The sequence below is a fragment of the Parasteatoda tepidariorum genome, chromosome 9 (assembly GCF_043381705.1).
Source record: "Parasteatoda tepidariorum isolate YZ-2023 chromosome 9, CAS_Ptep_4.0, whole genome shotgun sequence".
In the NCBI taxonomy this organism is placed as follows: Eukaryota; Metazoa; Arthropoda; class Arachnida; order Araneae; family Theridiidae; genus Parasteatoda; species Parasteatoda tepidariorum.
The window spans coordinates 25,835,234-25,847,585 of NC_092212.1; the positions used below are offsets into that span (position 1 = coordinate 25,835,234).

Consider the following 12,352-nt stretch of genomic DNA (forward strand, 5'->3'; position numbering starts at 1 on the left):
AAAATATTTTGGGAAAAATAAAACAATTAGGATACCCGCTATTGAAATTTAAAGCATACATTTCAAATGTTGGAGGGTATGATAATGGTGGTTAAAATCATTGTAAATGAAATTGAACGCATAAATTTCAAATGGAGGGTTACATGGCATTTGCGTTACATGGAGAGGAAAACCACCCACGGTTAATCTGACGGCAAGAGGATGAAACATAAATTATAGTGATAGTTACGATTGAATAATTAAGAAGATATTAAATTAAAAAAACTTATTGAGTTTCGACCACTTTTTACAATTTTAGTCTCCTGTGGCCTCCCTGTGGTGGGGAAAACGACTTTTAATCAAAGTTGCAAAACAAAGAATAATATTTTAAAACATAAACTTAGCTACCGATAGAAGAAGTTTTCCTAAAGAGCAGAGTAAAGTTGGCACCTTTGGAATGCTCATTAACTAATTTTATCACTGACAATGGAGAAAAAAAAATTATGTATTTCCTTAGTTCAAAAATAATAATAATAATAAGATCACGTAAAACTACCCCCCTGTATTTTGGGAACCAGAAATCGGAATCTATAAAAAAAAAATAATAATAAGATTACATAAAGCTACTTTCTGTTAGCACTGTACTAACACTACTACTATGAATCATGAAAACTAAAACTAGAGCATATATANGTTCAAAAAAAAAAAAAATAATAATAAGATTACGTAAAACTACCTCCTGTATTTTGGGGACCAGAAATCTGAATCTATAAAAAAAATTATTTTTATTAAGAAAAAGTACATTTTTGTGTCTAATTTCATAACTTAAAATATAGTCTACTCTAATTAATTAGCATATTTGAGGTCTCCTTTGAATCATTAAGATTGAGTCCTAAAACGAGAACGAGGATAGTTTATTTTGTTAGCACTGTACTAACATGACTCATGAAAACTAAAACTGGAGCATATATATTTTTAGGTGTTTATTCTTGTCAATTATAGTTTTTCCCTCCTCAAATACATCGTTGCTAACACAATGTCAATGATCTCATCGGCCAGTACTTGCACTTGAAGGAAAAGGGCCGCATACGCCCCGGAATACCCAGGGATAATTTCAGCTCAGCAGGGAGAGAGTTGAGAAGGAAAAATAAGTACCTCAAACTTATTTAAGTCTCATAAGTATGTTTTAGTATTGAACAAAAAAAAACTTTTCTCAAAATTAACAGAGTAAATATTTATTTTTTTATTATTCCCTATAAGTATATTCAACTTTCATAATTCATTTTATAAAAAGTTTGTATAAAATTTATTGATAAAACTTTTCTACTAATATTTTAAAATTTAACAATAAAAAAAAAAGTAAGTTAGTTCATTTTGGATTAAAAATATCTTGTACGCAGACATTAATTTTACCCACTATGAAACGAGCATCGGATTATGCAACAACTCATTTTCTTTCAATAATTTCCAACAAAAAAAATTTTTCAACTTGTTATTTTAAAAAGGGTTTTAAATACCTTTAGATTGTCATATTAAACGTTTACATCAATATTTTTTTATAGATAGATTTTTTTTAGATATTTCAAATTTTTTTAAAGCTAAAAAATAATTTTCACCACTCACATAATACAGAAAGGATTATCGTATCATGAACACTTTGTTGAATAGCTAGATTTTCTGCCTGGCATGTGTATAATGAACCATCATCACTTGTTGTCACATTTAAAGAGACACTAGCTTTTGAGATGTAACCTCCCCCATCCTTAGAGGGGGTGACGGATTCAGAAATGGAAACAAGTTGCACATCATTTTTTCGCCCCTTCCACCATGTAATGTTGGCAGCTGGGTTACTCAGAGTTGATTGGCAGTACAATTTAATCTGAAAATAAAAATTATTGCAAGCAGCTGCCCAAAAATGATATCACGCTTGGGGAAGTTATGACAGTTAGTAACAAGGGGTAGGAAGGGGTAATAATGAGTGTTGACTTACATTTTGTTTAACAAAAGAACAGAAGATTAAATATTTTTATATTATTTCTTTTTAAACAATTTTCATCAAAATAAGTAAGCATCTCATCATTGTTATTCTTATGCTCATAAATATTATCAAAACATATAGTTAAAGTTTAAAGATAAAATTTAAAACATGATCTAAAGCATGCGTTTTGTATCTGAATAGCTAGTAGGCAATATAACGTGACATGAAATGCAATAGACACGTGGTTGTGATTGTTTGATGAAGTGTGACACTGTGATACATAGGGAAGGAGGGGTCAAAAACATCAAAAATTGGGGCATCATTGTGGACGGCTGTCGAGCGCATATTATTTCTTCTATATAGCTTTTTTTTATCTTTTTGTTACGAGCGCCATATTTAGCCAGGATTCACACGATGTCATTTTGTACGAGAGTCGAAGATAACCCTCGAACTCAACGCCTGCATGCGGACGGACGAATAAATATTGATACTATTGTCTCTGAATCTGGAATTTTACGTTGAAGTGTTCACAGCATTCTTTATTATAATTTGAACTTGTATCCTGTTTGTTTGCACATAGTTTCTTTTACACAATAATACTCCATCACATCATGCTCTGATTGTGACCATGCCAGATGGATAGACCTTGTCAGACACCGTTATACTGCTCTGGAACACCTTCCTTACACTCCCGACCTAGAACCAGAAGATTTTTATCTGTTCGCACGGCTGGAAATGAATTTGAAGGTGTTACCGTTAAAGTATGAAATCCGTTATTTTATAGAATACCTAGTTATTCCATGAAATAACTGATCGTGTCCGTTAAAGTGTAAAACTCTCTTGTATTTCATGGTTTAACTAGTTATTTCATAGAATAACGATCTGCAGCCCGTTAAAGTGTAAAATAATCTACATCATATATCTGTAGTTGAACAAGTAGTTGGAAAAGTAGTAAAATAAACAGTATTAAATAATCCCATTTCGAAAGTATGTGTTGTCTGTTCAAAAGAATACAGTGAAGATATAGTTTGCTTCAAATGTATGGAGCCTGTCCATATATCATGTTCGGAAGATTATGTTTCAGAAGATGAAGTTGAGCAGAAAATCTGCAAATTGTGTTTTAATGAACTTAATGTTCAAAGAGAAAGAGAAAAGTCTAAAAAATGTTTAGAAATTCAAGCGAAAAAGATGAAATTAATGTCGGATAAATCTCATTCTGAAGCCTCTGTGGGGTTTACCGTCCGTATCCCAGTGCCTGAAGTTGACAGAGGAAAAGGTGATGCCAAATCTATTTTAGCTATCATCATAAAAATAACCGAAGAAGGATTTTTCCAATTGGGCACAAGAAACGGCCGCATAAAACAATTATATTCCCGATCCCAGTTCAGTGTCTGCGAACAAAAATTAATTAAAATCGAAGAAGTACCGGATGTAGAAATATCGCTCCGGTCGGTTGCTACAGCTCAAAGTTTAGGTACTGGTCAGGGATTTAAAAAATGTTCGTGTAAAACCCAGTGTGTCAACAAAAAATGTTTTTGTTTTAGAAATAATGTTCTTTGTAATTCCAAGTGTCATTTTAGTAATCCTTGTTGTAACAAATGATTTTATGGTACGTTTCCATAAATACCATTTATACGCAGCATAAATTAGATAAATTGCTTCTCTTTCATTTTAATTGTCCATCATTAGTTTATTTACAGAATACCTAGTTATTTCATTTTAGATAAATTGTTTATTTTACACTTTAACTGTCTCTCATTAGTTAATTTATAGAATACCTAGTAGTTATTTCATAGAATAGCTAGTTAAAGTGTCAAATTAATAGCATATTACACACTTTAACGGCCAGGATCAGTTATTTCATGGAATAACTAGGTATTCTATGAAATAACTGCATTATACAAACGCTGGAAGAAGTGTATGCATGCAGGAGGAAAATTCTTTGAAGGTCAATAAAGTAAAATTAATTTTCTATTTTTTGATAATTTGTAATTGACATATACCGGGAACTTTTTGATCCTACCTTGTGTTACAATATCTAGATTAGTAAAGTTTCGTATCGCAAAAAGCTAATAAGTTTCTGTGTATGGGGTTGACCTTGTCAGACACTGTTACACTACTCTGGAACACCAAGACTTCTGATGAACTACCAAGTCCATATATCTTGTGATTTAAAATATTGAATGGAAACAAGCACAAAATCGCTGTCTTAAATGTGTTTGTTCATCGGCAAATATTGATATTCAACGTGGACTTGTGATGAATGCAAAAATAAATATTTTAATTCACTATCATAAACAAAAATGTAAAAATTTGAACTTACCTCAGAGCCGGTTTTTATTTTCTTCGGTCTTACTTTGATGGTGACATTAGATGGAGGAACTAAAATTGCAAAGAAATGCTATTTTAAGCGAATTTAAAATTCTGACTATACTACTAGAACAGCAGTTTTTTGAATAATCGCGCCTTTAATTATAAAAGCGTAAAACTTACTGCACATCTACTACACATATGCAGCTTCAATTTTGGATTAGAGCAGGTCATCTCAGATTTAGCAAATAAAAATAATGGCGAGCATTCAAAATAACCGGACTCTGAAAATTTTTGATGTGCACTTTTTAAGTGTCTTTTGGCGATTTCGAATGTTATCTATTAAGGAAATGACTTATTTTTTTATTTTGCTCCCGCAGTTTTTTATTTTGATCATTATATGTCACTTAAGGAAATATATGTTACCTACTCGCTTCGCTCATCGACCGCCACTATTACTTCTCAACCAAATTGTCACATCAAAAGTATTAGTTACCATTCTATTTTTAATATTCTATGCTATATTTCATTAATAATGTATTTATTTAAATCCAATTTTATATGAAAAATAATTAACGGTAAAGTGTTTACACTTATTTAATAATTAGTCCAGAAATTATAACAAAAAAGGTGTTTCTTCAGAAAAATTAATACTCAAGATATTTTTTGACAAAAACTTTGTTATGTTATGATAAATGATACCAAAAAACTCGCCTCTGTACGCTTTCTCGTTTTCTTTTTTTTTATTTAGAAAAGTGGAGTTGATTTGCGAATGAGCATTGAACTTTTCCTAAACAGCAAATAGGGCATTGTTTCCGACGATATTTTTCACGATGAATTAATTGAATGAACCAGTTCCGAGATGAAAATCAGTTCAGATTAGTAGTTCAGAAGTTATAAAGGTTTTGTGAACAAAAAATACAAATTTTTACATGTTTACACATCTGGTATTAATATCTAATGGACTAATAATGGACAAATTATAAAATAAGTGTAAACACTTTACCATCAATTCATACATTCAATTAATTAATCCATAAAATTTTATTTAAATAAATATATTATAAATGAAATGTGGCATAGAATATTAAAAATGGAATAATGGCTAATACTTTTAATGTAAAAATCTGCTCTTGATCAAGAAACCAAAATAATTTCGAAGAAATAGTAGGGGTCGTTAAGAGAAGCGAGCAGGTGACAGATACTTCCTCAAGTGACATATATTGATTAATATAGAAAACTGCACAAAGTAATAAATTTAGTCATCATTTATTCGAAATCAATCAAAATGATCATAAAATATTTAAAAAGAGCGCATCAAAAAATTTCAGAGGCCGCAGTTTTGAAGTTTCTCCATTATTGTTTTGGGCTAAATCTAAGATAAAAGTAAATAATAAAATCCCAATAAAAATTAAAATTTTATATGTGTGGTACATGTGTACGAGTTTTATGCTTCTATCATTAAATTCACGATTGTTTCATCTACCTGCCCAATTATGCACATATACTACAAATATAGTATAAATATTTCGCTCATTAATTAGTTCGAACAGCATGCAACAGATTTGGAAGTTAGCGGAAGTTTGAATTACCTTCTAACTGTGGTGACAGGTTAATTGATGGTACAAATCAGGACTTTCAGTTTACCTCGTACAGCATCTACTTTTTAACCGCTTTCTTGACGATCTCATGTATTTCTTGGGTTCGTATAAATTGCAATTAAGTTACTATTCCAAGAAGACTCAGGCATAGGGAAATTGTTAGTATGATTTTTTTAAACTCATTTTACTAAGTAAAAGGAAATATTTTGCTTTGGTTAGCAGTTTGATAAGTTTGTCTGTGTGTTGGGGTTTGGGGCTGAAAATATGTTTTGCCCCGTCGTATGTACGTCGATGTGTTTGAAAAAGAATTATAAGAAGGATTAATGTGTGTGAAATTAATGAAGACGATTTTACAGATGATAATTTTGAAGAGGTTGAATTTGAATGAAGTGGAAGTGATTCTTCTGTAATTGACTTTGTGACTGCTTAATTAAATTTTCGGAATATCAACTCCACTGCCCCCGAGATCGAGATAACTGACGGTATGCTTACTTATCAGCTTTAGCCCTTTCGAAGGACGTGGTAAGTATACTTAACACCACTTTTTAAAGTCCATGGTAAACTTTTTTACCACTTTTAATTTAGGTTTCCATTTGTTGATAACTTCAACTTTCTTGAAGTCGGTTTGAATAAATTTGGAAACCATTTGTTAGTTTACGAAAACGTATAAAAGTTATAAAATACGTAATTCCCTTTGAAGTTTGTAGCAGCTATAAAATTTATTTCATAAATAACGAAAAATAAAAGTCAATAAGTTCCTAATAGGTCGTGGTAAATATACTTACCATAAAAAAATGGCATTAGAAGTTACATTTTGTTTTTTATAAGCTAAATTAGTTTTTTTCCTTATATCAATTACGATTCTTATATCAATTTCAAATCCAAAAATACTTTAATTTACCTTTACTAGAAATAAATGGCCTATTAAAGAGTTAATGTGAAATTTCAGATTTTAGTCAAGCATGAAGTTTTCAACTGCTACCGTAGAAGGTAGACATTCTGAAGAAAAAATAATAGACTTCAGGTCTATATTTCTAAGAAAATAGTGATTGAAAAAAAACGTTAATTTAAAGCTAATTTGGTTGTCTGTAGTTTTATGGAGTTTAAAGTGCAGCCCAGGCCTCCCAAATCCAAAATCGAGACAAGTTTATTATAGTAATATAATTATAAACTATACAAAAAATGTAAATTAGTTTCAGTAAATTTAAGCTAGTAAATTTTTTATAGCAACATAATAATAAGCCACGGAATTTAGTGAGCTGCAATGTGAAATAAGGAAACAAAACATTTAAAGATAGTAACTCTTGTATTGATGCCTAATGATCAAACTCTTATAATAACATAATCTCTTGAACTCGGAGAATCTATTAGATTTATGGACTTTTCTAAAACTTAAAAAAATACCATTCTGATTAATTTGAAATATGCGGCTTATCGTTACAGCTCCCAATTCCTTCAATTATGAATAAAAGTTCATTATTAAGTATTCTTGTAAGTTATCTAAAAGAAAATAATAATTTGGAACCTTACAAAACACAGCCAGAGTGATGCTAGATACAAGAGGTTCAGACAGGGCTTTACTTTTAGATTTACATTGATAACGAGCACCGTAATCAGAAGCAGAGACGACAATGAGCAGCTCTCGTGAAATTATGTTTCCACTTGTTATTTGCCTAGTTGTTTGCTTTATCTGTAACAAGAAATTTCTGCAATTTTCAAATTATAATAATAGCATTGGAAATGAAAATTATCACATTTGTCACAACATTTATAACCCCTATAAACTCTAGACTGTTGTTAATATATAAATACATACCTGCCAACATTCACTCTCTTCGAGAATGGATTCTCCAAGTGGCAGTAAAACAATTACCGAAAAACTATCTTCCTCAAAAATATATTTATATTTTAATCAGGTTGAAATTCGCTATCGTAAGAACTAATATGCTTTTATATATTTGTTGAATTATTACAAACCGATTTAAAATTATTATTATAATTCAAAAAGTTTAGTGAAATAACATGAATTTCGCTAGCACTTTAAATATGAAAATAAAATCTTCCGGGAGAACCGGAAGAGTTGGCAGCTATGTAAATAGCGAAATTAGTAACAGCGACCGCTAGAATTATTTGGTTGCGATTCATTTGAAGTGATGAAAAATGGCTGTCTCAGGCCTGCCAATTACTCCGTTTTGCAAAATATTTTATAGAGGGGTAGACGTTTACAATGCTGAAAGCCCTTATATAGCAAGACGGAAAAGTGCAAAAACTGGTACGAAAGACATTTCATTTTAGCATTTTTTTCGAGAAAAACAAAATGTCTGTAACTATTAAGATTTCTTTTATAATTTTAGTCTATATATGAAACTGTGCATATTTTCCAAGGATAATGTAGATATTGTTGAATAGTTTGGAAAAGAATTAGAACTCCTCCCGGAAACTAGTTATAATAGAAATGGTTTTACTACCAGCCATTCCTCTTTTCCGTCTCGCTTTCACCCCTGGACAATTATAAACCAAAGCTTTCTGAATTTTTATTAATTATATCAACATTATAAAAGCTGCACCTCGTTAAAGTTGGAATAAAGTTGCGTTGCATGAGCTTTTAAATCATTTATATGTTATGTAGTTGTGTGGAGAATTAGTTTAAATGAATCAAAAATAATGCATTAAAACATAAAGTTAGCTACCATTTGTATAGGCATTTTTACAAAAAGTGTAAAAAACTTACAAGTTTGATAATAAAATTTAAAGGAAGCAAAATTTTATTTTGACATAAATATTTAAAAAGAAAAGCGGTAGTTGTAATTTTTTTGAATTTATTTATTGATATTTTGTATGTTCTAAACAGGATTACCACAGGGTACTAGAAATGAAATAAGGGGTGAATGAAATAAGAAATATTTATTTTGATTTAAATATAAATAGTTTGAAAGTGATCGTGGTACTTCTGATTGAATAATTAAAGATATAATAAATAATCAAGAGTCAATTGAGTTCTTACCAATTTTTACATTTTTTTTCGTCCGTGGCATCCCTGAGCTCAGAGTATAACTTAAGAAATAAAAACAAAAGTAGTTTTAAATGCATTCTTAATATGTTACCGCGAATCCTTAATTTAGCGGACATGGTCAGAATCGCTTTTTTTTCTCCCTTTTTCAATTGATTACGGCTACCATATGAATTGAGGGTCAGTCTTAGGTTGGGAAGTAAAAATTATTACGTTTTGTCATAGTTTTCCTATGAAAGTGATTGACGGCTGTAACCATAATTTGCTAATCAAGACTTTTTTTCTCTTCCCAAACAAACAAAAAATTGGTATGTTAAGGCATGTTACATCTATTTTTCTCGGAAGTATTACTAAATAAATGCATCGGTATACACTCTGAACTAGTGATGTTCATATTTGTTATTAATTAAAACATTCTGTACAATCCATATTCCCATAACAAATCAAAACCTCTGGGGGTACTGGATTGGAGATCGAGATTCAGGTCAAAATAACGATCTGTGGATGAATGAATGGGTCCGTCCTATAAACGGGTGTGACGTTTGGTGTGGTTGAAGTCGAATTCTTGGGCCTAGATCGCACCCCCTCTGCCTAAACATCTGAGATGCCAACTGCTCCGGACACATATATACACAAATAATTAGAAAAACAGTAAATAACTACTAAGTAAATTTTGCAAATATTTGACTATTTTTGCTTGCTTTTTTAAAGGCATAAAACGACGTAGTATTTTATAGTGGTGAATTATATAAGTCTACGAATTTTTTAGAAATAGTGGTGGATAAAAATCTACTAAATTGAATTCATTAAACCAGGAATCACAATTGATAAACTACCACTTTAAAATATATATTTGCTGTCCGGAGCAAGTTGGCATCTATGAGCATGACATTAGAACTTTAAAGTGATGAATTACGTAATCCTGCGAATTATTTAGAAATAGTGGTAGATAAAAATCTACTAAATTGAACTTATTAAACCAAAAACCACAATTCATAAACTACCACTATATAATATATATTTGCCGTCCGGAGCAGGTTGGCATCTCTGATAAACAGGCATAAGTCCACAACAACAACATCTGTACGATAGTATCTTGTCTATAGCAGAGATGCCAACTGCTCCGNTCTGACTTTCTGTGCCTTAAAGTAAATAAAATTCAAAAATACTATATCGCGATACATCGCTATATCGCGATGCAAAACTGACGATATATCACGATATATAATTTCTAATATCGCCCAGTCCTAACTACCACTATAAAATATATGCCGTCCGGAGCAAGTTGGCATCACTGAAACAGGCATACGTCCACAACTGTACATTAGTGTCTATAGGTCACGAATAGTTTCGCCGCCTTATTTTAAATTTGACGCTCTGCTAGATAGTATCAGCATACCCTCCAACTTATGAGGATTTTGAAAATAATTCTTTCTAGTGGTAGCGAACCAAAGTAGAAATTTTTAAAGCAAATGGATCTCTCATAAAACTTTTATCAGAACTTAAGAATCTAGCCCTATGGCCTGCACTTTTATAAGTAATAGTGGACAAGTTACGCTAAAATTAATTTTTTTAAAATATTAAGACATTAATTTTACTACCGTCTGAAAAGAAGGTTTCTGAAACTACGGAAATTCCGTAGCAGTTGAAGGGTATGTATCAGCTAACAAACATTCACATTAAACAATATAAATAATTATTTTTTAAAAAGTGGTAATTAATAGATCCACATTAATATTTGTTTCGAGATGGTAGTTAGGATATCTGTGCCCCCNCCCCCCCCCCCAAAATGATGAAATTAAAACTGTTTCAAATCAAGCTTGTGTTTGAGAGGAATACGGAACCCTGTCTACCAGGACTTGTTAAACATTACATCTGACATGCAAATCTGTTTCCTGTTATAGATATTGACAGTTAATAAGTCCTTGTAATGACAGACATTTCTTTCTTTCGAGCACAAGTTGAAATTAAATGGTTTTACTAGCAGTGTTTTTATTTTCCTGGGTAGAAGCAGCTCTGTGGATTACACTCAGAGGATGGCTGTAAACATATCACCAAATTCGGACGGCTTTGGCTGTCATTTGCGGCAACATATTAACCTCTTCGAGACGGGCGAGTCATATATGCATTCTCAGAGTGCCGATAATCAGGGTAAAAAAGATAAAACTGGTAGACAAACTATTTTTTATAGCAGTAGTATATTTGTAGGCGAGGTATTAATAGTTTGATTTATTTAATTCACCACTACTTAGTTCGAATTAAAAATTGCACAGTTAAACTTTTAACTCACTAGGATTGAATGCGTTAAATTTAAAGTGAAAGCAAAAATAAGTTTGTCAAATTAGCTATGCCCAAACTTAAGCTACCGCTTTTTATTTTTTACTATCCGGATTCTAATTCCGTACGAATACATATATGACTCGCCCGTCCCGAAAAGGTTAACTAAAAGAACTCTATGAAGCGCAGATAAAACCTAACTACTAAAATATTTTAAATTGTAGTAAGTTTTATGCTTTAGTAAATTTAAAAAAAAAAATTGGGTAACAATGATTTTAAGATTCATGTCATATAAACAAAGTAAAACCATATAAGACGCAATACTCATGTGGTAAAATGCTGGCAAGCATAAGCAAATTCTGCTTACTTTAACTGTTTTTTTTTCACTGTCACATTAAATATTCTGTTGCTAACATGGGAAAGTGTTAATTAATTATTGATCGGTTGGGGATTAAACAGTAAATGTAAATTCCAAGAGCAGATCCCAGTTGTCATAGCATTTCTCAATTCCATAATCAGCAAGCTGTCAAATTAAGTAAAATTTGCATGGATGGAAAGCCATGCAAAATCTCTCTAGTAATATACTCACTTCTTCTTCTCCTTTGTACCACTTCAGATCGGGAAGTGGATTTCCACCATGTGAAACACAAGTAAGACGCTGCAGTTTACCAGCTGCTATGGGAGTCCCCTCGGAATATCCAAAAATGGATGGTGGATCGGGTGCATCTGTAAATCACAAATTGACTGTAAATTTCCATGATTAATAAAACTGTATTGTTTCAACTCTCATAATTTTTATAAAATAGTATTCCAGTTTGAGGCATACCACGTGACCTAATTTTGTTTTAAAACTACAACAGTATCTAAAGAGGATTGAATAAAAATATTTTTTTTCCATTTATGGTCGTTGTTGAACAGCCGACCCGATTTTGAGATTACGACTACCAATGCAGAGATGCCCACTTGCTCCGGACAGCGAATAAAAATTTTCGAGTGGTAGCTTATTAATTGTGATTCTTTGTTTAATAAATTCAATTTATTAGATTTTTATCCACCACTATTCCTAAATAGTTAATAGACTTATATATTCACCACTTAATTATAGTTAAATCATGTTAAACCTGTTAAAAAATTAGCAAAATTATACAAATATTTGCAAATTGTAGTTAGTAGTAATTAACCGTTTTTTAAATTATT

At 31.3% G+C, this 12,352-nt stretch overlaps 1 protein-coding gene across 1 annotated transcript in view; it reads right to left on the reverse strand.

Annotated features, from left to right (window-relative positions):
* Positions 1 to 12,352, reverse strand: part of LOC107445030 (nephrin) — a 63,739-nt gene that overhangs the window by 19,714 nt on the left and 31,673 nt on the right. Inside the window, exons 10-13 of the mRNA XM_043049932.2 lie at positions 11,745 to 11,881; positions 7,399 to 7,558; positions 4,281 to 4,339; positions 1,603 to 1,858 (exon numbers count right to left, since the gene is read on the reverse strand). Coding sequence (XP_042905866.1) covers positions 1,603 to 1,858; positions 4,281 to 4,339; positions 7,399 to 7,558; positions 11,745 to 11,881 — 612 coding nt within the window. The remainder of the gene's footprint in view (positions 1 to 1,602; positions 1,859 to 4,280; positions 4,340 to 7,398; positions 7,559 to 11,744; positions 11,882 to 12,352) is intronic.